At 37.1% G+C, this 21,327-nt stretch overlaps 1 protein-coding gene across 3 annotated transcripts in view; it reads left to right on the forward strand.

The window, feature by feature from the left end:
* Nucleotides 1–21,025, forward strand: part of GCLC (glutamate-cysteine ligase catalytic subunit) — an 80,429-nt gene extending 59,404 nt beyond the window's left edge. For 2 of the 3 annotated variants that reach the window (XM_020993857.2, XM_020993856.1), the window contains 10 exons: nucleotides 4,845–4,919; nucleotides 5,497–5,613; nucleotides 7,657–7,795; nucleotides 10,757–10,869; nucleotides 11,836–11,928; nucleotides 12,636–12,740; nucleotides 15,407–15,488; nucleotides 15,587–15,690; nucleotides 15,784–15,904; nucleotides 19,203–21,025. In XM_020993857.2, the coding sequence (XP_020849516.1) occupies nucleotides 4,845–4,919; nucleotides 5,497–5,613; nucleotides 7,657–7,795; nucleotides 10,757–10,869; nucleotides 11,836–11,928; nucleotides 12,636–12,740; nucleotides 15,407–15,488; nucleotides 15,587–15,690; nucleotides 15,784–15,904; nucleotides 19,203–19,414 (1,161 nt within the window). In that variant the 3' untranslated portion in view covers nucleotides 19,415–21,025. Of the gene's footprint in view, nucleotides 1–4,844; nucleotides 4,920–5,496; nucleotides 5,614–7,656; nucleotides 7,796–10,756; nucleotides 10,870–11,835; nucleotides 11,929–12,635; nucleotides 12,741–15,406; nucleotides 15,489–15,586; nucleotides 15,729–15,783; nucleotides 15,905–19,202 lie in introns of all 3 variants that reach the window. The other variant, XM_020993858.2, reaches the window with a different exon arrangement.
* The last annotated feature ends 302 nt before the right edge of the window (nucleotides 21,026–21,327 follow it).

Here is a 21,327-nt window from a genome sequence, read left to right on the forward strand (position 1 = left end):
AGTCACCATTCCTGTTAGAAAAGAATGCAGGGAGCAAGATGACTTGCTAGCCCTTGTTCCTTGTTCCACCACATCCACTCCCCCACATGGTTCTATTAGCTGTGTTTCTTGAATAGAGATGCTTATTTAGTTCAAGTTAAGGCTCAGGCTGGTTAACACAGAAAAGTACTCTGGAACAAGTCACACAATACACATTCATTATCACTTCAGTTAACATTTCCGGCAAATAAGTTCTTTTAGAAAAAAAAAAGGTATATTGGATATGGATGGCTCAAGACAAACTTACCACATTTAGAGGAAAGAAAAATCAGTTATCCAGATTTCCTATAGACAGTGGACCGGGAGCATAAATTTTATAGTCAGTGGTCTTTTTCTGCACCTTAGGGAGGCCAGCTTGATGACATCTTATATTTAATCTTGTCCTCTTCTTGTAGCTTCTCTTTGCCCTGAGGCAGTGATCTCAGTCTCCCCCAAAAATAGATCTTTATTTCCCTATTAGACATCAGGACATACTAACCCAAGTGGAACATTGTGTGGCCTTTGCACTGAATTCAGAAATTCATGCCGAATCCTGACTGCCATTGTGATTGGACTTTGGTATAATTGTATACTAAGGAAAATATCTATTTGGTACCCAGGCTTCCTTTTTTTATACCCTTTTCCCACCGTTCATTTGTCCTTGTTCTTATCCCCCAAGTATTCAGTAACCTTGTATTTTGTCCCTAAAACCTACTCTCACAAATAGATCCAATAAATTCCATTTTAATTATGGTGCACATGGCTTGGAAAGCCTGGTATGAAGTCTATTCCAGGGGGATTTACATTTTAATCTTCTGATAGAGCCTAAAGTCTGAGACAGAAATTAAAGAATTTCAAGCATCATCAACCTTGGTGTGGGCAGTTTTTTAAAAAAAAATTTTAAATTGAACTAAGCCAACCCCAGCTGCCACTAAAAATAGTAAACTTGAGTGAACCATTCACTTTGATTCTTATCATCAGTTATGCTTGTTTACTCTTAGGCATTACAAATAAACCAACCAACTTGTTATCATACTTTTAAAGTATAACTTGTAGTAATCTTAGTATTGAAAAGAAGCTATCTTTAAAATATTAAAAATCTACTTCAAATTATAAGCAGTAGAAAGAAATCAGATCATATTTTGAATCCCCTTCCCATATCAGTATGGCCATGAGGGTTAAGATTAAATTCTGATTTTAAATATAAAAAGCAGGTATAAAGAGATATGGTAGTAGATGAGATGTTGTTTGTAGCAACAAAATAGGGTTTTTCCCCCATGTATACCTTTGGAATTGTGTTCCTAACTTCCCTTTTCCTTCTCTCCCTTCATGTGTATGTATACATACATATGTATATGCATAAATCTTCTTAAAATTTATGTCCATGTATATGCCCCCTTTTTTTTCCCAACTAAGAATAATTATGGTTCTCAAATGAAATAAAATCAGAGAATCAAGTTGGAAGGAATCTCAGAGGCATTCAGCGCATACCTCAAAGACTGATACCTGATGAGTGTAGCCTTTGCTTAAAGACTTTTAGTAAAGGGGAGCCCACTACCTCTTGGGTACAGCCCCATCCCACTATTGGATAGCTCTCAGTGTTAGGAAGTTTTTTCCCCCAAACAGGGAAGCCCAAATTTACTTCTTTGAAGCTTCATCCTATTGTTCGTAGTTCTTCCCTCTGAGCCAATCGGAACAAATATGTTCCCTCTTCTGAGTAATAGCACTTTAAATTCTCGAAGATAACAATCATCACATCCACCTTAAGTCTTCTTTTATACAGGGTAAATGTCCCTAAATCCTTTAGCCAGTTGCCTTTTAACTTACTATTGTCTTTTTTAAAAATGTGGTCCCACGTTGTCTCCAACATTGCTGATGTCATCAGATTTAGATGGAGGACAGCAAGACCAGCAATGTCTTTGTCCTTGGACCCTGTGCCTCACAATGGAGCCTAAGATTACATTACCTTTCTTGGCTGCCATTTTGCATTATTGACTCCTATTGAGTTTGTGGTCCTCAGACACCACCCCTTTCCCCCCAATCCTCCACCCCAACAAGCGCTATCTTCCCTCTTGTACTTGTGACGTTCACTTTTTGAGAGCCCAAGTTTAAAACTTTTATTTATCCTTATTGATATTTCTCTTAATTTAGCCTATAAATCTAGCCTACCAGGATCTTTTTGAATCTGGTGTTTCAATCATCTTTGAATTTTGGCACCCCATCTTCTCCATTGTGTTAATGATCCCTCCTCGCTTTGTGTCAAATGCATATTTGATGAGCATGTCATCTATGCCTCTATCAAAGTTATCAATAAAAAGTTAAGCCACACAGAACCAAGAACAGATCCCTGATACACCTCATTGTACCATTGATGACTTCTCTTTGGAATCTAGCCACTCAACCAGTAGACACCCCCCACCCCAGCCCTCCTGTCTCCAGTTACGCTGTCATCTAATTTACATCTCTCCATCTTTTTCACAAGAGTAGAGGTTTTATCAGAAGCTTTTTCTATAATCTGAGGAAACTATCTACAGTATTTTCCCAGATCTACCTATGTAGTGACCTTGTCCAAAAAAAGAAAAAGGAAGTAAGGTAGATTGGCATTGACTTGCTCTTGGTCATGATCTGCACCCTTTGTGTCCCCCATGTTCTTTTCTAGATACTCACTTTCTTTACTAGTAAGTTCTGGAATTTTCTTGGGAATCAGTTAAGCTTCCTGGCTGTAGACCATTCCATTCTCTTCCCTTTTAAAAAAAAATAACAATTAGGACCTTCACCATTCTTCACGTCATGTACCTCTTCCATTCTCAAAAACAACAAATGTTGGCTCAGCATAAAAATCTGCCAGTTCTTTTAGTGCACTGGAATTTAATTCTTCTGGACCTGGTGACTTGAACTCATCCTTTTGGGGGTCAACTCTTCATTAACTTTTATTGTTCTGTTTCTTGCTATTCAAAGGTCATTTTCCTTGACAGAGAAAACAAGCAAAATAAGGGTGAGGTAGCTCAGCCTTCTCTGTAGTTGGTTATCTGCCTCAAACAACAGTCCTGTCTCTTCTTTGATTCTCTCCTTTTCCCCACTATCACTTTCTTCCTTAAAAGAAAACCAGTCCTTTTTGTTGTTCTTGGCTTTTCTTAAATCAGCTTCAGGCTGTCCTGAACTTTAACACTCTTGACATTCTTATAAAGCTATCCTCACCACATTCTCTTTTACTAAAGGGCTTTGCTTCCTTCTTTTGGCTTTTTAAAATCTAAGTGGGGCAGTATTCTGTGCATCTGCCTCAGACTCCTTAGACAACACTTCCTTTTCCTCTTAATGAAAATTGTTTTTCATTGTGTCCTCAGAATTTTATCCTTGACTTTCCCATTTCTCATGGGCTGACTTTTTCTCTAAAATCTTGGTCCAGAGCTTATATAGTCCTCATAGCAACCCTTCATAAAAATTTCTTCCTCCCACACACCTCTTCCATCTAGGGTGTGAGCCAGACTATGCCCAGCTCTTTTTTCCATCTCGGTGCCAAATTCTGAGATAGTCATTTCCCTCCAAAGATTCCTTTTATTTCCTTCATACTAACAGAATCTCCCTTTTGAGAAGAATCTTATCTAGAAAAGAATGTTCCTTTCTAGTTTGCCTACCTATTTAAGGATGGTATTCTCCTTAAGGTAAATGAAGAAGTTACTTGCTGTTTTGATTTGGAAGTAAGTGTACCTGCAAATGTCTGCCTTATTAAAGTCCACCGTGACTACTATGCCATGATTCTGTGTCACACTTGCCATCTGTAGCCCAAGCTTCTCCTAGATCTTTCTCTCTCTTTTTTGTCCAGGTGAACCAAAATATTCTGATGACAGTTCCTCTTTGATTTCTGCCTCATATCTTCATCCTGGTCTTTTAGACCATGCTTTCCCTCTGGTTTCTGCATGATTCTATCTACTTAATATGCAATGCTAATTTGTGCTGCCTTCCCCCACCTTTGATTTATCTGGTTCCTTTTAAATAGGGTACATTCTTTTAGTGCCATATTCCAATGATAGGTCTCATCCCACCAAGTCTCAGTGATAGCATTGAGATCAAATTTTCCTCCTTGTGATAGGGGGAAATCCTTGTGGATTGTGGCATGTGTTAAATGATACGGAGAATAAATCCTTACATCCTCAATCCTTTCATTAAGGGGATGCAACCCTCCAAATCTTGAAGCTATGACCTTGTAGTCATGGAATAGATTTTAGCCTATCCCAGTAGGATACAAAACAAGTTCAATGAATCAACTATTCCCTCTACATGAATCAAAATAACCAGTTTGACTCTGACTGAGTGAACTAATCTGGCATTGTCTACTGCCAAACAGCCAATGATTTCCATTAAGTTAGGGGGTGGGGGGAGCCCGAGGTGGGGGAAGAACAAGAGAGGGGTGTGTGTGTGTGTGTGTTGTGTTTAAAAATGAAATTTAACTGCCTTTTATTTCACAGAACCTATGCCTTCTAAATATCACCAAACACCTTGCCAAATAGAATTTTTCATTGCAAATAACTGGAAAGGGGGTTGGAGTAAATATGTTGGCAAACAAGAATTTTCCTGTGCAACCCAATCTAATTGTATTTCTGAAAACTTTCCAGACTCTTGGTTCAGCTTAAGTGAAATGCCAGGTTGTTGATTAGGACATGGGCATATCTGGTTTTCTGTCCAGTCTTCTGAGTCAGCTTTTAAAATACAAATTGGTCTGTATGATTTTTGCTTAGTACCCTATGACATGACACCAATCTTGGCCCTCCTCTTCATTATGATATTTTGGGTTTGAAGATGTTAGTAATTTTCTGCTTTTCTAACAGGTGACATTCCAGGCTTGTAGTATATCTGAAGCCAGATACCTCTACGATCAGCTGGCTACTATTTGTCCAATTGTAGTAAGTAGAAAACGATTCTCCTGAAATGCATTTCTTTGAGTGTACTGAATAGATTTTTCATGGACAGAACTACTGTCACTGTGTTCTTTCTCCTCTTATGGTCTCAGTCAAAACTGGACTTGCATAAATTATGCGCTGCTATTAGATCTATGTTTAGAGTTAGTGGGCTATATAGATAAGAGAAATTAAAATAGATTGGTGACACCAAGACAGCATTTTGTTGGTGATGCCACCACCTGGTTTTTGAGTTTTGACTTATCCCATTCTGATGTTATCTTGCTTACTTCATTCCATCAATTATAAGAAATATTTCCTTTACTGAAAAGTGAGTTCATTTGAATGAAAACAAAATGATAAGCTATGCCAATTTACCAATTTGAAGGACTTCAGGACATTTTGGGGGGAGAGGGGCGAGGTACAAAGGAGGAGTTGAGAAGTCAGTCAGTTTCAAATTTGATAAGCACTAATCCTGGCTTTTATTCTTGTGACAACAAAAGCAGATTGCATGAGGCTTTTTAGTACATAAGAAAAAGCTCTGAAACATTATCTGCCAAAGCTAATTTTTGTTTGTTTTTAGATGGCTTTGAGTGCTTCATCTCCTTTCTACCGAGGCTATGTTTCAGATATTGATTGTCGCTGGGGAGTGATATCTGCATCTGTAGATGATAGAACTCGGGAGGAGAGAGGATTGGAGGTGTGAATGCTTTTTTAAATAGCCTATTTAAATTAAGCAGGTAAAATGGGGATGTTGTTTCAAACAGTATTCAAAACTTGTTTGAATTTTTTCTGTCTTGGGGCAGCCAATGACAAGTTTCATGTCTTTTTATGGGTTAGAACCTTCTGTGCATCTTTGGGCTCTCTGATTTCAAGGTTGGCATTTGGCCCTAATGGGAAGGGAATACAGGACTGTCACTACCATCCAAAGTTGGAGCTTGCTTCCTTCCTTAGTGACAACAGCCAGAAGTCACCCCAAATTGATTAAGTTCTGGTGGAAAGAAGGGAGGGGGGTGGTTTTCTAATCTTGATGACTTTCTAAAACCTGTACTTGTCTTAGCTACCTACTTAAGATGCTTAGAAATTTTTAACACGTATTTATGTTCTGTATTCCACAAGTCAATGGTTATGGCATTTTTTTAACCAAATAGTTTTATGATGATACACAATCAGTGCTCTTGTGTGATGCTATTTGCTTTAAAAGAAATGTAATTTCTTCCCAAGTCTTCACCATTATTATTTTTTAAATACATTTTTATTTTGTTAAATATAGACAATTACATTAAAAGAAACTTTTTTTGGTTTCTTTTTTCAAAACTTTATTTATTTTTAGTTTTCAGCATTCACTTCCATATGATTTTAAGTTCCAAATTTTCTCCCCATTCATCCCCTCCCCCACCTCAAGATGGCATGCAATTTGATATAGGCTCTACATAATACATTCGTATTAAACCTATTTTCACGTTAGTCATGTTGTAAAGAATAATTAGAACCAATTGGAGAAACCACGAGAAAGAAGAAAAAAAAAAGGGCAAATAATTGTGCTTTGATCTGCATTCAAACTCCATAGTTCTTTTTCTGGATGTGGACAGCATTTCCATCTTGAGATTTTTGGAGGTGTCTTAGATCCTTGCATTGCTGAGAAGGGCTAAGTCTGTCAGTGTTAGTCATCGCACAAAGTGGCTGTTATTGTGTACAACATTCTCCTGGTTCTGCTCATTTCACTCAGCATCAGTTCATATAAGTCTTTCCATTTTTCTGAAGTCTGCCTGCTCATCATTTCTTACAGCACAGTAGTATTCCATTACATACCACAAATTGTTCAGCCGTTCGCCAACTGATAGGCATCCCCTCAATTTCCAATTCTTGGCCACCACAAAAAGAAACTTTTAATATTAATTTTTTTTCAATTTTGAGTTCTAAATTCTTTTCTACCCTCCCGTGCCTCCTCCACCCCTTGAGAAGGCATGCAATATTACATTGATTATACATGTCTTCACCATTATTATTATTGAGTACTAACATATATAAGATTGTGAGCTTTATGGCATGTTTATTAGCTGTGAAATCATATGTTTAAATACCCATGAAACCAAGTAGTGAGTTATTCTTTGTGCCAGTGGAACTAAGTTCAAAATGTGTGTTTGTGGGCTTGTTTTGTTTTGAATTATGATTTCCAACAAAGTTTGTCCTTGCCTCCAAAGTAGATTTTTTTCCCTTCCTGTTGTTTCATAAAAACAAAAGGGGCTTTGGAAGTTACCTTATTGTAATAACTGTACTCAGAACATCCCATAAAGCAATTATGTGCCATTATTTTTTTCTTTAAAATTTCTAGAAGATTTCATCACTTCCCTCACAAATGTTTTTCAGCATCAATAAGTTTTTCATTTCCCTTAAGTTTTTTCAAAATTTAATTTAATTTTTTTGTTATATTTTGAGCTCTAAACTCTCCTTCCCTCCCTCCCTCCCCACCTCACACTAGAGAAATAGATTAGAGAAATAGATATATAATGTAAAGTCATACTAACTTCTGTTTATCAGTTCTTTCTCGAGAAGTAGATAGCATCTTCCTTCATAAGCCCTTTGTCACTGATTTGAATATAATAAAAAGAATAATTTGGTTGTTGACAGTTGTTCTTTGAACAATGTTGTTATTATCCCTTAAGTTTTAGTGTTACCTTTTCAGTTACAGTATTTTATTTATATGGCATTATTTATTAAAAAAAAATCTATTCTGTTTTAGCCTCTGAAGAACAACAGCTATAGGATTAGCAAATCTCGATATGATTCTATAGACAGTTATCTCTCTAAGTGTGGTGAAAAATACAATGACATTGATTTGACAAAAGATAAAGAAATCTATGAACGTCTATTAAAGGAAGGTGAGTACCTGATCCTGGTATTCAGATTTAATGCTCCATTTTTAGCTCTTCAAAACTCATTTTTGCCGTATTTGCTGACTGTTTTTTGTTATAAGTACGAAGTCTATGGTAACTTTTTTTTAAAATTAATTAACTTATTTTGATTTATCAACAATCACTTCCACAAGCTTTTGAGTTTAAAATTTTTCTCCCCCTTCCTCCCCACCACCCTCCCCAAAACGGCGCACAATCTGATAAAGGCTATACATATATATTCCTATCGAACATTTTCACATTAGTGATATTGTACGTAAGAATTAGAACCAATAGGAGGAACCACCAGAAAGAGGAAACAAAACTCAACAGAAGAAAAAGAATAGTGAATCGTATGCTTTGATCTGCATTCAAACTCCATAGTTCTTTCTTTGTATGTGGACAGCATTTTCCATCACGGGGCCTTTGGAGATGTCTTAAATCCACGTACTGCAGGGAATATGGTAACTCTTAAAAGGTTACTTGACTATATGTCTCAGATCCTGGGCATCTGTGAAATCCTTTCATTTTTTTTAGTAAGAATATTCTGAAAATCTTTTTATTCCCCCAAGAGACAGAATGTTTTCGTATAGAAATTAGAGCAAAAAAAAGTTCACATATGAAACTCTGTCATGTACAGCTTGCTTTAAAAAAAACAACCCACATATAATAAATTCAGCGTGTAACTCTCAAAGCTGTGCTTGTCTTGTATTTCCCTAAAAACCTATATTCTTTAGAGGTATGAATACAGGTCTAGGGCAGATGTACTCACAGACTGAGTGGATAAAAGTATGCCATCATGTCAGAAATACCCAGATTTACAGAACAGGAAATGGAAAACTTAACCAATCTCAGAAAACAAAACTGAACAAGCTATAAATAAACTTCCAAAGAAAAAAATACCAGAACAGGTGAATTTCCAAGTGAATTCTATCAGACATTCAGAGAACAATTAATTACAATATTACATAAACTTTTCGAAAATAGGAACAGAAAGGAACTTAGAAAATTCCTTCTATAATACAAATATGGTCTTGATACCTAAACCAAGGAGAATTGAAACAGAGAAAGAAAACTGTGAGCTAATAGCCCTTACAAATATCAACACAACCTTCAAATAAAGTAACATTAAGAGTAGCATTATATCAAAAAGATTACACACGTAATAATCGGTTAGATTTATACCAGGAATTCAGGGTTAGTCTAGAATAAGAAAAGTATAAACATAATAGACCATATTAATAAAAAGAATTGAAAAAAACCCACGTGATTATTTCAATACATGCAGAAAAATACTAGCTCGTATTTTCTTTTTCAAACCAAAAATGGAAGCTTAAAAAAAAGAAGTAAATATACATTTCCTTAATATGGTAAATAGTATCTCTCTAAAAATAAGAGCTGGCATTGTATGTCATGAGGATAAACTAGAGACCTTTCCAGTAGGATCAGGGCAAAATCAAAGATGTCCATTATCATCATTATTATTCAATATAATGCTATAAATGTTCGCTGTGGCAATAAAACAAGATAAAGAAATTGAGGAAATAAGCATAAGTAGAGAAGAAATAAAATTATTTATTGCAGATAATATAATGGTTTACTTAGAGAAACAATTAAAAATTATTTGGAAACAATAATGAGCAGAGTTGCAGGATATAAAATAAACCGTTAGTATTTCTGTATATTACCTATAGAATTCAGCAGGAAGAGGGAAAAAGTCTATTCAAAATAACTACACAATGCATAAAATATTTGAGTCAACCTACCAGGATATCCATGGAAATTATATGAATGTTAACTGTACAAAAGGGTACAAAGAATACAAATATGAGAGTACAAAATACTCCTGACAGAAGTAGACCTAAATGATTGGAAAAACGTTAATTGCCCCTGGGTAAGATGAACCAATAAAATAAAAATGATAGCACTACCTAAATTAATTTACTTTTTCAGGGTCATACAAATCAAATTACCAAAGAATTACTTTATAGAGCCAGAAGAAAAAAATAGAATTCATCTGGAGGAATAAAAGCTCAAGAAACTCAAGTAAAATAAAGGGGAAATAAAGTGGGAAGGCAGGGGCTAGCAGTACTAGTTCTCAAAACTATGTTACAAAGCAGTAAGCATCAACATAATAATTAAGTAGTAGTTAAAAAATAGAGGTTTATCAGCAGAACAGATTAGGTGAATTACAGAAGCAAACAAACCTAGTTAGCCTTGTGTTTAATAAGCCCAAAGAACCCCAGCTTTTCTGAGGTAAGAACTCGCTCTTTGACTAAAACTGCGGAAAACTAGAAAGCACTTCGGAAGAAAGTAGATGCAGATGAAAATCTCACACTATACACCACGAGCTTCAAACAGATACAGGACTTAGAGACGCAGAATCAGACGTGTATTTTTGGCCATGGTCTGTGTGGGAAATACTTTTGCTTGCTGCTTGCTTATGTATGTTGGTTACAAGGTAGGTAAAGTTTCTCTCCCCATAGCCCTACGCTGTGGGATAAAATAAGGAGAGGGCTCCCATTTAAGAGAGGAAGAAGAGAAGGACTCACAGACGTACAGGACAGCTTTGAAAATTACATGTTGAATTTGTCCTGTATACCTAAAAAGACAAGCAAGCTGTGTACATTATAGAAATTCAGTTTTGTGTGTAATCTCCATTTCTGCAGTGTATGTGGAAATGTTCATTTCATTTGTTTAAGTTCAGAAGAAAAGGGGAAGTGAAAAAAAAAAACAAACCCTGATATCAGAAGGAAAACCAGTACAAAGTAGAAACATGGAACAAAGTAGCTCTTTCCAGAAAGAAGATGATGTCCTTTTAGTGTACTTTGTCTATCAGAGGAACTCTCCTCTACACTTGTAGAGTTTCCTCATTCTCTGCCTAGGCTAGTGAAACAAGCAAAGTCTTAACAACCTTTGGAGTGAGCTTCCTGTGTCCTTCTTCTGTAGGTATTGACCATCTCCTGGCCCAGCACATTGCCCACCTCTTTATTCGAGACCCGCTGACTCTGTTTGAAGAGAAGATACACCTAGATGATGCTAATGAATCTGACCATTTTGAGGTATCCCCTTTTCATTCTGAATACGTTTACTTAGTGCAGGTTTATGTTCTCTATATGGATTTGCTGTGAACAGCAATCTACACCGCAATGAGGACAGGTATTTGTCATTCATTAACCAGCATAGTAAGAGACTAAGGAATGTAAAGTCCGAAATACTCTGATAAAGGGATTATGGTACACCTCACCACATTTACTGAATTGGTCATATGACCACTGGTCTGGTATTTTCCATCGTCCTCACAGTTCTTCAGCCAGTAACCAGGTCATTCAGATTTACCCTTACTAATCCAAACGGATATTCCACAGGGCAATAATTTCAGGGATATAATATAGCCTAACAGTACAGATTTTGTAATCTGTACTGATTGATTAACGTACATATACGTGTGTGGATGTATGTATACAAAAATGTACATATATATGATATATTGTGTATTAAGCTGTTTTCACCGTGCATCTTAATCCAACAAATATTAGCCACTTGCTAAGTATGCCAGGCACTACAGACACAAAGTCAAAAATGAAAAGCGGTCTCTGTCCTCAAGGAATTTATGTTCTACTGGGGGGGGGGGGGTACAGCGTGTCAACAGGTAGCCATAGACATGATCATTTGAGGAAAATGAGGACGGTAATAACTCACAGCATCAGGAAAGACTTTGTGTGAGGTGACCCTTGAAAAAAAGACAAGGATACATTCCTGACACGAGATACTTGTAACATGGTTCCTTCCAGTTCTTATATTTCTAGGTGTAGATACTTATATATATCTATAAATCTGCTTGTTTTCAGTGTTTAGCTGCCTTCACATTGGCCTGACAAGGCAGAAAATTGGTCAGTGATCTGTTTGGATAAAGTAGAGCTGGTTAAAAGGTCATTTCAGTGTACTTGTCAAGCAAAATGAATAATTGTGTTTCCTTCATAAATTGTTGGTTGCATATTCTGTTTGTCATGTGTTGATTCTTACAGAATATTCAGTCTACAAATTGGCAGACCATGAGATTTAAGCCTCCTCCTCCAAATTCAGATATTGGATGGAGAGTAGAATTCAGGCCCATGGAGGTAAGAATGCTACCAGGTTATATCAGTGGGAGTTCAACACTTGAATAATGTCCAGTAGTTAATTTTGAAGACTTAAATAATTCAGTGCAAGATCAAAATAATTTTTGGAATCTAAAAGATCAGGGGTTCTTAACCCAAGATTTTTTAAAAAAATAATGTTTATAACTGTATTTCAGTATAATTGATTTCCTTTGTAATCCTGTGGTTTTTGTATTTGCATTTAAGGCATTATTCTAAGAAGGGCTCCAAGACACTGTTTTAGACGGTCTTCAAACCATATGGGGTTTTTCAAGGAAACAGGATTGTAAATATTAACTAGGCCTCACAGCCACAAAAGTACAGTGGTTTGCTAGAACACCGAATTAGGGGTCAGACCTGAGTATTCATCCTGACCTTGCTACTATCTCTGTGTGACTGTAGGTTAGCCAGCTATTCTTAATGCCTCAGTTGTTAGGTTGTTTTTGTTTTGTTTTGTTTGTTTCTTATATGAGGAAAATACAATCTACCCTACTTAATCTTAGTATAAAATGACATGTCTTCAAGTGCTTTCAAAAAAGTTAAAAGCACCATGCAAATATGAGGTGGAATTGTGTGAGTTATGATTATTTTAGAGTGGTTATTGTCTGTATGCTTTTTTGCAGGGGGGGACATGTTTGTGTTTGGAGTTATGTCAAGACTTTAAAACTTATGAACATTTTGTTGTCTAGGTTCAATTAACAGACTTTGAGAACTCTGCCTATGTGGTGTTTGTAGTCCTGCTAACCAGAGTAATCCTTTCATACACATTGGATTTTCTCATTCCTCTGTCAAAGGTAAGAGTGAATTTCTTGATATGCTGATCATAAACCTACATCCCCCAAGTCTGAGGCTTCTTCAGCACTCAGCAGTTTGCAAAATAGAGTATGCGACCTTGTTAGAATTCCTTAGGAAGAAAGCGTTAGCCCTTCCTAAATACATCGTTGTCCTGAATAGAGCCTTCTCATCAGCATTTTCTGGTCTGACACTTCATTATTGAAAGAGCTTTGAGCTAGAAGTTTTTGGTAGGTTTTTTGCATTAACTTTTTGGAAAGTCATGGAGTCACATGAGACAAGTCCAATTTGCTTTTTAAAAATATTTTTTATTATGCAGCATCTTTTATTCCTATTTCTTTAACAAAATATAAAAACATTGAAATTTAGGAAACCTGATTGTTCATATTAACTAGGCCTCAAAGCCTAGTTGGGAAGATGAGGGATATAGAGAAGGGTATTAACCCTGTGAATTTTTCTTTAAGAGGAATTTTATTTAGGGAGTTAGTTTATTTTTCAGTATTTTATATTTAATAAACATGAAAAATATTTAGAAACATAAGACCACATGAATAAACACAAGTTAATGTTGCTCCAACTCTAGGTAGATGGAACCCTGAAGTAGGTGTTTACCTATAGGAAATGTGACAATTTTCACAAAATATTCAATTGAATTCTGGTATCTACAATGACCCTTGAAGGAAATTAACATTTTATAGAGATAACACCTCATTTTCAGGGTCAGAACCCCTTTATTGAGGACTAGATACAGTTAAAAATTTCTCTGATGGCAAATTTGAAGAAAACTTTAAAAGTGGAAGGCATTCACATGTGGTGAATAGAAAGAACAGTGAGGGGTGGGAGGCATGATTCCTAGAGACAGCTGGTAGCTCGGTAGATAGAGTACTGAGTCTGGAGTCAAGAAGACCTGAGTTCAAATCCAGACTCAGACACTTATTGGCCCTGTGACCCTGGGCAAGTCACTTCAACCCTCTTTGCCTCAGTTTGCTCAACTGTAAGAGAAAAATTAAAAATAATTCTAGCACCTAGGTTGTTGTGAGCCTCAAATGAGAAAGTATTGTAAAAGTACTTAGCATGTAGTAGGCATTTAATAACTGCTTTTCCTTTCTGCCTCTGTGATTCACTGTGTGACCTCAGGCAGGTCACTTCATCTCTGTATACCTCAGTTTCCTATAAAAATAAGAAGGTTGAACTAGATAATCCCAAAGTACCTACCAGCCCTAATGTTTTGTGAATCTGTCCATTCAGAGGCAAGGCATAATTGAGGTGGGAGTGATCCAGGAAAACCTAGGTTCACATCCCTCCTCTGACATATTCTGGCTGTGTGATTCTGGACAAATCCCTTCTAGGAAACTCAAAAGATTTTAGGTTTCAGAGACAGAGTCTCCTTTTACACCTGATATCTTGGGCCCACCCCCATTCAGTACTTTGAGGTTAAAATTTCCTTCATTTGAAATCAGCAGGTCTGATGTTTTCCCAGCTTTATTCATCATCCTTCTCAGATGAACAAATAATTTATCAGCTCTGTCTCAACCTCGTGAGGCAGTGAACTGGTGGTAGCCTTGTATTGAACTTCGTCTGAGAAGATTTATTATTGCTTCCATAACTGAAGGACCCTAACAATATATGTTTTTGTAGCATGGATCTCCAGAGGGCTATGGTGTGTTGACCCTATTTTCAGAAGAACCTGTGGTAACAGAGGCGTGTGCAAATCACCTAATGAATATTGGACACTAAAACTATATGTGTCATCTGTTGAATTAGCCAGAAAGCAATAGTAAATGCAAAATTTTTTTTGCATACTTTTAGCATTTTTTAATATATTTTTTAATATTCTTTTAAAAAATTTTTTTGAGTTCCAAATTCTCTCCCTCCCTCCAGCCCTTCCCCAACCCATTTAGAAGGCAAGTGATATATCAATTATACATGTAAAATCATGCATAACATTGCTATATTAACCACGTTGCCAAAAAAAGGCAAGAAAATAAAGTGAAAAAATTTACATTTCAGTTTGCACTCAGTTCCCTCTCTGGAGGCTAGCATTTTTCATCATGAGTATCTTGGAATTATCTTAGCTCCTGATGTTGGTGAGAATATCTAAGCCTTTCACAGTTAAGTCATTGTAAAAGTATTATTCTTACCGGGTACAATGATCTCCTGGTTCTGCCCACTTTACTTTGCATCAGTTCATGTAAGTCTTGTCAGGTTTTTTTCTGAAATTATTCTGCTTGTCATTTATTATACCACAATAGTATTCCATCACAGTCATATACCACAACTTGTTCAGTCATTCCCCAGTTTGTAGGTATCCTCTCAATTTCCAGTTCTTTGCCACCACAAAGAGAGCTGCTATAAATATCTTTGTACATATAGGTCTTTTTCCTTTTCCTTTTTTTTTAAATCTCTTTTAGATACAGACCTAGTAGTGGTATTGCTAGATCAAAGGGTATGCACAGTTCTATAACCCTTTGGGTATAGTTCCAAATTATTCTCCAGAATGGCTGGACCAGTTCACAGCTCCACCAGTAGTGCATTAGTGTCTGTACTTTTCCACATCCCCTCCAGTACAAATACATGTTTCTTAAGGAAGTCTTTAACTCTCAGCACCAAAGAAGTAATGACTTTGCCTAATTTGATGATATTTTAAAAACTCTTCCTTTTCTTATAGGTTGATGAAAACATGAAAGTGGCTCAGAAACGAGATGCTGTCTTACATGGGCTGTTTTATTTCAGGAAAGATATTTGCAAAGGTTCAAAACCTCTTTTCAGTAAGTTTAGACTTTTTCATATCCAGTTTACACTAAGGATGAGTTACTTAATTTTCTCCTCTCCCCATCCCTTTCCCTAGGTGGCACTGCTGTGGTAGATGGTTGTAGTACAGCCCAGAATGGTACTGAGACAGACACTGAAGAATTCACATTGATGAGCATAGATACAATCATCAATGGGAAGGTAGAGTTGGTTGACCTGGTCACAAATTCTGTGTTGATGTAAGTTATCAAGAAGAAAAATAAAAACCACGTGAGAACTTTTTTTTTTTAATAGGAAGGTGTTTTTCCTGGATTGATACCAATCCTAAACTCTTACCTGGAAAATATGGAAGTAGATGTAGACACAAGATGCAGCATACTTAATTACTTGAAGCTAATTAAGAAGAGAGCATCAGGTATGTACGGTGTTTTTTTTTTTCAGCTGTCATACAGCAGAAAAACTTGATAATAATGTTCAGGGTTTTTTTTCTACTATTCATCTTATGAAATTAGTCTTGCCTAGAAATCTCAGACCCATTCTTATCTTTAAATAGATTATTAATATGTAGTATTAAATAACCAGTACCAGTCCCAACATATACTGTGTGAATTTAGTTGATTTTTTTTCCCTGTGAATGTTCAGTGAACATGTAAATAAAAATATGGTTTTGATTAACAAGCCAAATAAGAAATGTTCCTCTTTTAGAACATATAATTACAAATTTTCCCACACATTTTTTCATATTGTTATGTGGTAAGTCATAGAAAGTCATGTAATAAACATTTGGGTTCTATTTGGGGAGAAAGTTTGGGTTTTTTCTCTTCTCCTTTGGTCTCAAAGTTTAAAAATAATTGGCTACAGACCTGCCTTCTGATTACATCAATCAATGAACGTTTATTAAGCACTTACTTTGTGCCTAGCACTGTGCTAAGTACTGGGAATAAAAAAAAAAGGCAAAAGACAGTCCCTTGTCCTCAAGGAGCTTACAGTCTAATGGGGGAGACAACATGCACAAACACATGTATAGAAAGTGAGCCACATACAGGATAAATAGGAAAAATTAATAGAGGAAAAGCACTGACATTAAGAGGGGTTGGGGAAAGCTTCCTGCAGAGAAGGTAGGATTTTAGTTGGGACTTAAAGGAAGCCAGGGAGGTCAGTAGTGAGAGCAGAGGAGGGAGAGCATTCCAGGCATGGGGACAGCCAGAGAGAATGCCTGGAGTCAAGAGATTGTCCGTCGGCCCAGGAAGCCAGTGTCACCAGATCAAAGAGTAAATATTGGGGAGTGAGGTGTGAGAGGAGTGGCGAGGTGGGAGAGGGGGCTAGGTTAGGAAGGACTTTGAATGCCAAACAGAGGGTTTTCTGTTTTCTCCTAGAAACATTGGGGAGCCATTGGAATTTATTGAGTAGAGGGTGCTGACATGATTGATCCTGCTAGGGTCATATTCTGTTAGGCAGAACTTGGGGGAAATTCTCTTCCTGAGGCATTCTCCCTCATCACCAGAACTGGCTTAGCATTCCAGTGATGCTTCAGACTATGCTAGGACCCAGCTCCAGGCAGTTTTCTTTTGGCGCCCCCCCCCCGCCCCAGCAAGGAATTAAGAACTAGATACATTATATGGTATGGGGTCAGATGAGTGTGAATTTGGGACAGCTAGGTGGTGCAGTAGATAGAGCACCAGCCCTGAAGTCAGGAGGACCTGAGTTCAAATTTGGCCTCAGACCGAACACTTGGCACTTATTTACTAGCTGTGTGACCCTGGGCAAGTCACTTAACCCCAATGGACTTTTTAAAAAGTGTGAATTCCAGGTGATCTGAATTTTCAGGTTACTGTCACTTATATTCTTGTTGATAGATTTTTCCAAAGGGAAAAGATGTTGTGTTTTACACTGAATTAGCCTTTGAAACAGCTAATTTTTTGAAATGGGCAAGTTGGATTGCCCACTGAATGAGCCCAAGCCCCTAGCCTCCAAATTCTCTTATTAAATGTGCATCTGATGCTTAGTTCATTCTGCATTCTTCATCTAAGCTTACACCTTTGTCACCTTGGCCCTTAGATTTGAACTCTGTTACTACTATCCTGATAATGAGGGAGCATCATGCAGGGATGATGATGAGAGCCAGGTGAAAGTATGCCACTGTGCTGAGTTTTCAGCCTCACCTGGAAAAATCCTGGCTGAGCACAGCAGCCTGCTCCTCTTATCTGTAATTACTAAAATTGTACATGAAGCTTGATCACTGTTGGCACATTTGCTTGTGTTTCAGATGCTCTTTTAGGGCCAAATGTCCCTTCTACTTCCCAAGCCCTCCCCCCATCCTTATAACAACCCACTTGGTCTAACTCTCTGGAAAGTGTAAATATTAATAGGTGTAACTATCCTTACCCCAACTGTCCTCTTTCTCTTAGCTTCATCATGGTTACAATGCTTTTTGTTCTCCACTTCCCTAGGTCAAAAATCAGTCGTTTGAAAAAACCCAAGACGTTTCCTTACAGCTGTATACACCAAAGGGTGTCTTCAAGAGAAATATCCTAGCACACATAGAAGCATACCTTCCATTTTTCTTTTGAAGGAAACTTTTCTCATTTCCCCAGAGATCTGCTTTTCCCATGACAACCATAAAGGAAAAGAAGTTTTTAGAGCCCTTACTATATGCTGAGCGCTAGAGGTTGAGATAGCCCTTCACCTCAAGGAGCTCCCATTCTAACCGGGAGTTTTATGTTCATGTTTAGTTCATGGCAGATGGAAATACCAGTTTGCATTAGTTCTGCAGGGAAAATAGCAGGAGAGACGGCAAGGCCTCAGGAATCTCGGGGAGCAAGGGCTCCCCTACCAAGATGCTTGTCTCCCAAGAGGATAAAGGGTTCAAGGGTTAGAGTGGAGTGGGTGGCTGAGACACCTCCGGCAAAGAAAGGGATGGATGGGTGGGTGTTGGCATCCAACCTTAGTACTCCCATTAAAGAAGGGGGGGGCATTATTGACACTTTTTGTTTTTGTGACACATTTTATCCTCTAAGTCCCTTTTTCCCACTTAACAGAGTCATACATTTAGAGCCAGAAGGGCCCTTGGAGTCCATCTAGCTTATTTTACATATGAGGAGACTAAGGCCCGGGGAGGTTTAAGTAAGAATTTACCCAAGATCCCACAAGTTGTAAAATGGCAAAGGCAGGATTTGAACCCAGATCATCCGACACATCCTGGTACTTTTCCTGTTCCTCCCTTGTTTATTTGTTTTGTTTTGGTGAGGCAGTTAGGGTTAAGTGACTTGCCCAGGGTCACACAGCTAGTAAGTGTCAAGTGTGTGAGGCCACATTTGAACTTGGGTCCTCCTGATTCCAAGGCCAGAGCTCTGTCCACTGCATCACCTAGCTGTCCCTCTCCCTTATTTTAAAGGAAAAGATTTAACCAAAGCCAATCTACATGGAGAGTAAGTGTGACAGCATATATCACATTCCACAACCGAAGTCTTGAAATGTGTGTTTCACCATGTGTGTTCTAGACCAGGATTAATTTTAAATTTAGCTGCTTTTTAATCTTTTCCTTTGCCTTATTATAGTTGTTGTATATGTTATTTTTTCTTCCAGGCTCTGCTTGTCTTCATCAAATTCATATGTGTCTCCCATTATTTTAAAGTTAACTGTTGACACTTAGATCTAGTTGTATCTAAATGACCCCTTTTTGTGTAGTTCTTCATTTTTAATCTTTTTTCCAGGAGAACTGATGACAGCTGCTCGATGGATGAGGGAGTTTGTTGCAAAGCATCCTGACTACAAGCAAGACAGTGTCATCACTGATGAAATCAATTACAGCCTTCTTTTGGAATGTAACAAGATTGCAAATGAATTAAGTGAATGCCCCGAGTTGCTTGGCTCAGGATATAAGAAAGCAAAATACAGTGGAAATAAAACTGGCTCTTCTAGTTAGGTATTTTGTTGCCTGTCCCCACCCCACCCCACCCCCAGCTAAAAAGAGTAGAACATCTGAGTTACGTTATTTGAGAATTAGCTGCAGGACCATGACCATTGGCATGGTGTGAAGACCAAAATAATGGTACTGTGCCCTCAGATGGGCCAGTGAGCCTGAAATTCACTTAAAGACTTCCCAGGTGGATATAGAGTTTATATAGTACACGTGTACATAGTGAAATATTTTTATGATCAACAGTGTATTTTAATAACATTATATCTAAAGTCTTTGTGAACTGGCTTGTACATTTTTTTAAAAATCCTTACTCTGGGAGGAGCTGCTGTCCAAACCAGTTTTGTAAATGTAATGTACTGGTATCCATACATTATACGTGCATTCCAGAGGTTGAGATGTTTACTGTACATTTTATTGTTGCTCTAAAGGATCTACCTTGTTCTAAAAAAAAAAAGAGAGAGAAGCAAACAAATTTCATCCTTAGGCCCTGATTCACTAAAATTTCCCTTATGTCACTTTAACGAAGTCCAGACTTCCCCTTCTTGATTGATTTTGAATCAGCTCATTGAATCATTTTTATAACTCCAAAAGGTTTTTACTTTGTAATCTTTGCTTTCTAGCACCTTATGTACTGTGCTTCTTTTTAAAGGGAAACAGTGAAGGCAGGTGGTCACCTTTGACCCAGAGTTTTGAGACTAAATAAAATCCTGCTGTGGTCTAATGGTATTCGTAAAGCCAATCATTAAAGACTTCACAGATTGGAATTACATAGACAAAAGGGTATCAACTTAGTTTTTTCTGGGTAATAAAACTTCCTTTAAAAATTATCCTCAAGCTTTTTTTTTCTTTTTCTGTTTTCTATAAACAAATATTAAAAGGACTGGAATTTAAAGTTGGGGCTGCCAAATAATTCTGCACCTGAAAAGGCTTGGATTTTTTGCTCTGGGTGCCCACCTTCACTTATTTCTTTCTATAGATTTGCCAATCAAATAAAGCATACAGTCCAACTGAAGGCCCAGAATTCATCATTTGTCACTGTAGTCCTTGAACTCTTGTCTCTTCCTCCCTCCCCCAATTCTGAATAGCCCCATTTTCCAGTAAGCATGTAAACAAAGCTTTGCCTTCTAAAAGCCATTTGCCCCACATTTTAGCTGGGGAAACACATAACTATGCACTGCTTACTTTCTAGAGGAAACTTCAAAGGAAATCATGGAATGCACTAAGTTTGTGAATCAGGACCCTACATGTTCAATTGTAAATAATGAAAATTTAAGATAATTGCTAGTTGTCACTAGTTTGTGGGGATTTAAAAAAAAGACATAGTTAAAATTCATAATTGCTTCTAAAAATGACAATGTATTGTAGATGATGCAAATCTTAATACAAGCGTAACTATTTAAGTCATAAAGCTAATTTTAAAAGGAATTATAGTGACGCTGCTCCTGGTAAAAGCTGTTTATATATAAATATTTGAATCTGTGCTCTATCCATAGCTTGTAATGTAGAGAATTAACAGTTCTCATTTTCTTTTGCAACTGGCTTGTGCTAATCAGGTTGTAAATGACAGATAAGTTTGTGGTACAAGAAAATAAATAAAAAATGGAATTTGCATAATGTCGTGTGACTCTTTAAGTAAGACTCTGAATGGCTTCTAGGACATTTCGTGGATCATGGGCTTAAAAAGGAAATCACTAACTCTTTAAAAGCTATTTCCAAACCAGTAAGAAAAGGACTCCCATTTTACCTACTTGTTAAAGTAAAATTTAGATGAAATGTTTTACAAAAATGGGAATTATTTGGGAAACTTAGTGTTGCATAAAGTTTCACATGGAAATCTGTGAAATGTACAAAAATGGAACCGGAAAGTTATTCTAGGCCTGTAGGTTTTCACAACATATATATGGGCAGTCAACAAG

The sequence above is a fragment of the Phascolarctos cinereus genome, unplaced genomic scaffold, assembly GCF_003287225.1.
Source record: "Phascolarctos cinereus isolate Bilbo 61053 unplaced genomic scaffold, phaCin_HiC Scaffold_5;HRSCAF=322, whole genome shotgun sequence".
Classification (NCBI taxonomy): domain Eukaryota; kingdom Metazoa; phylum Chordata; class Mammalia; order Diprotodontia; family Phascolarctidae; genus Phascolarctos; species Phascolarctos cinereus.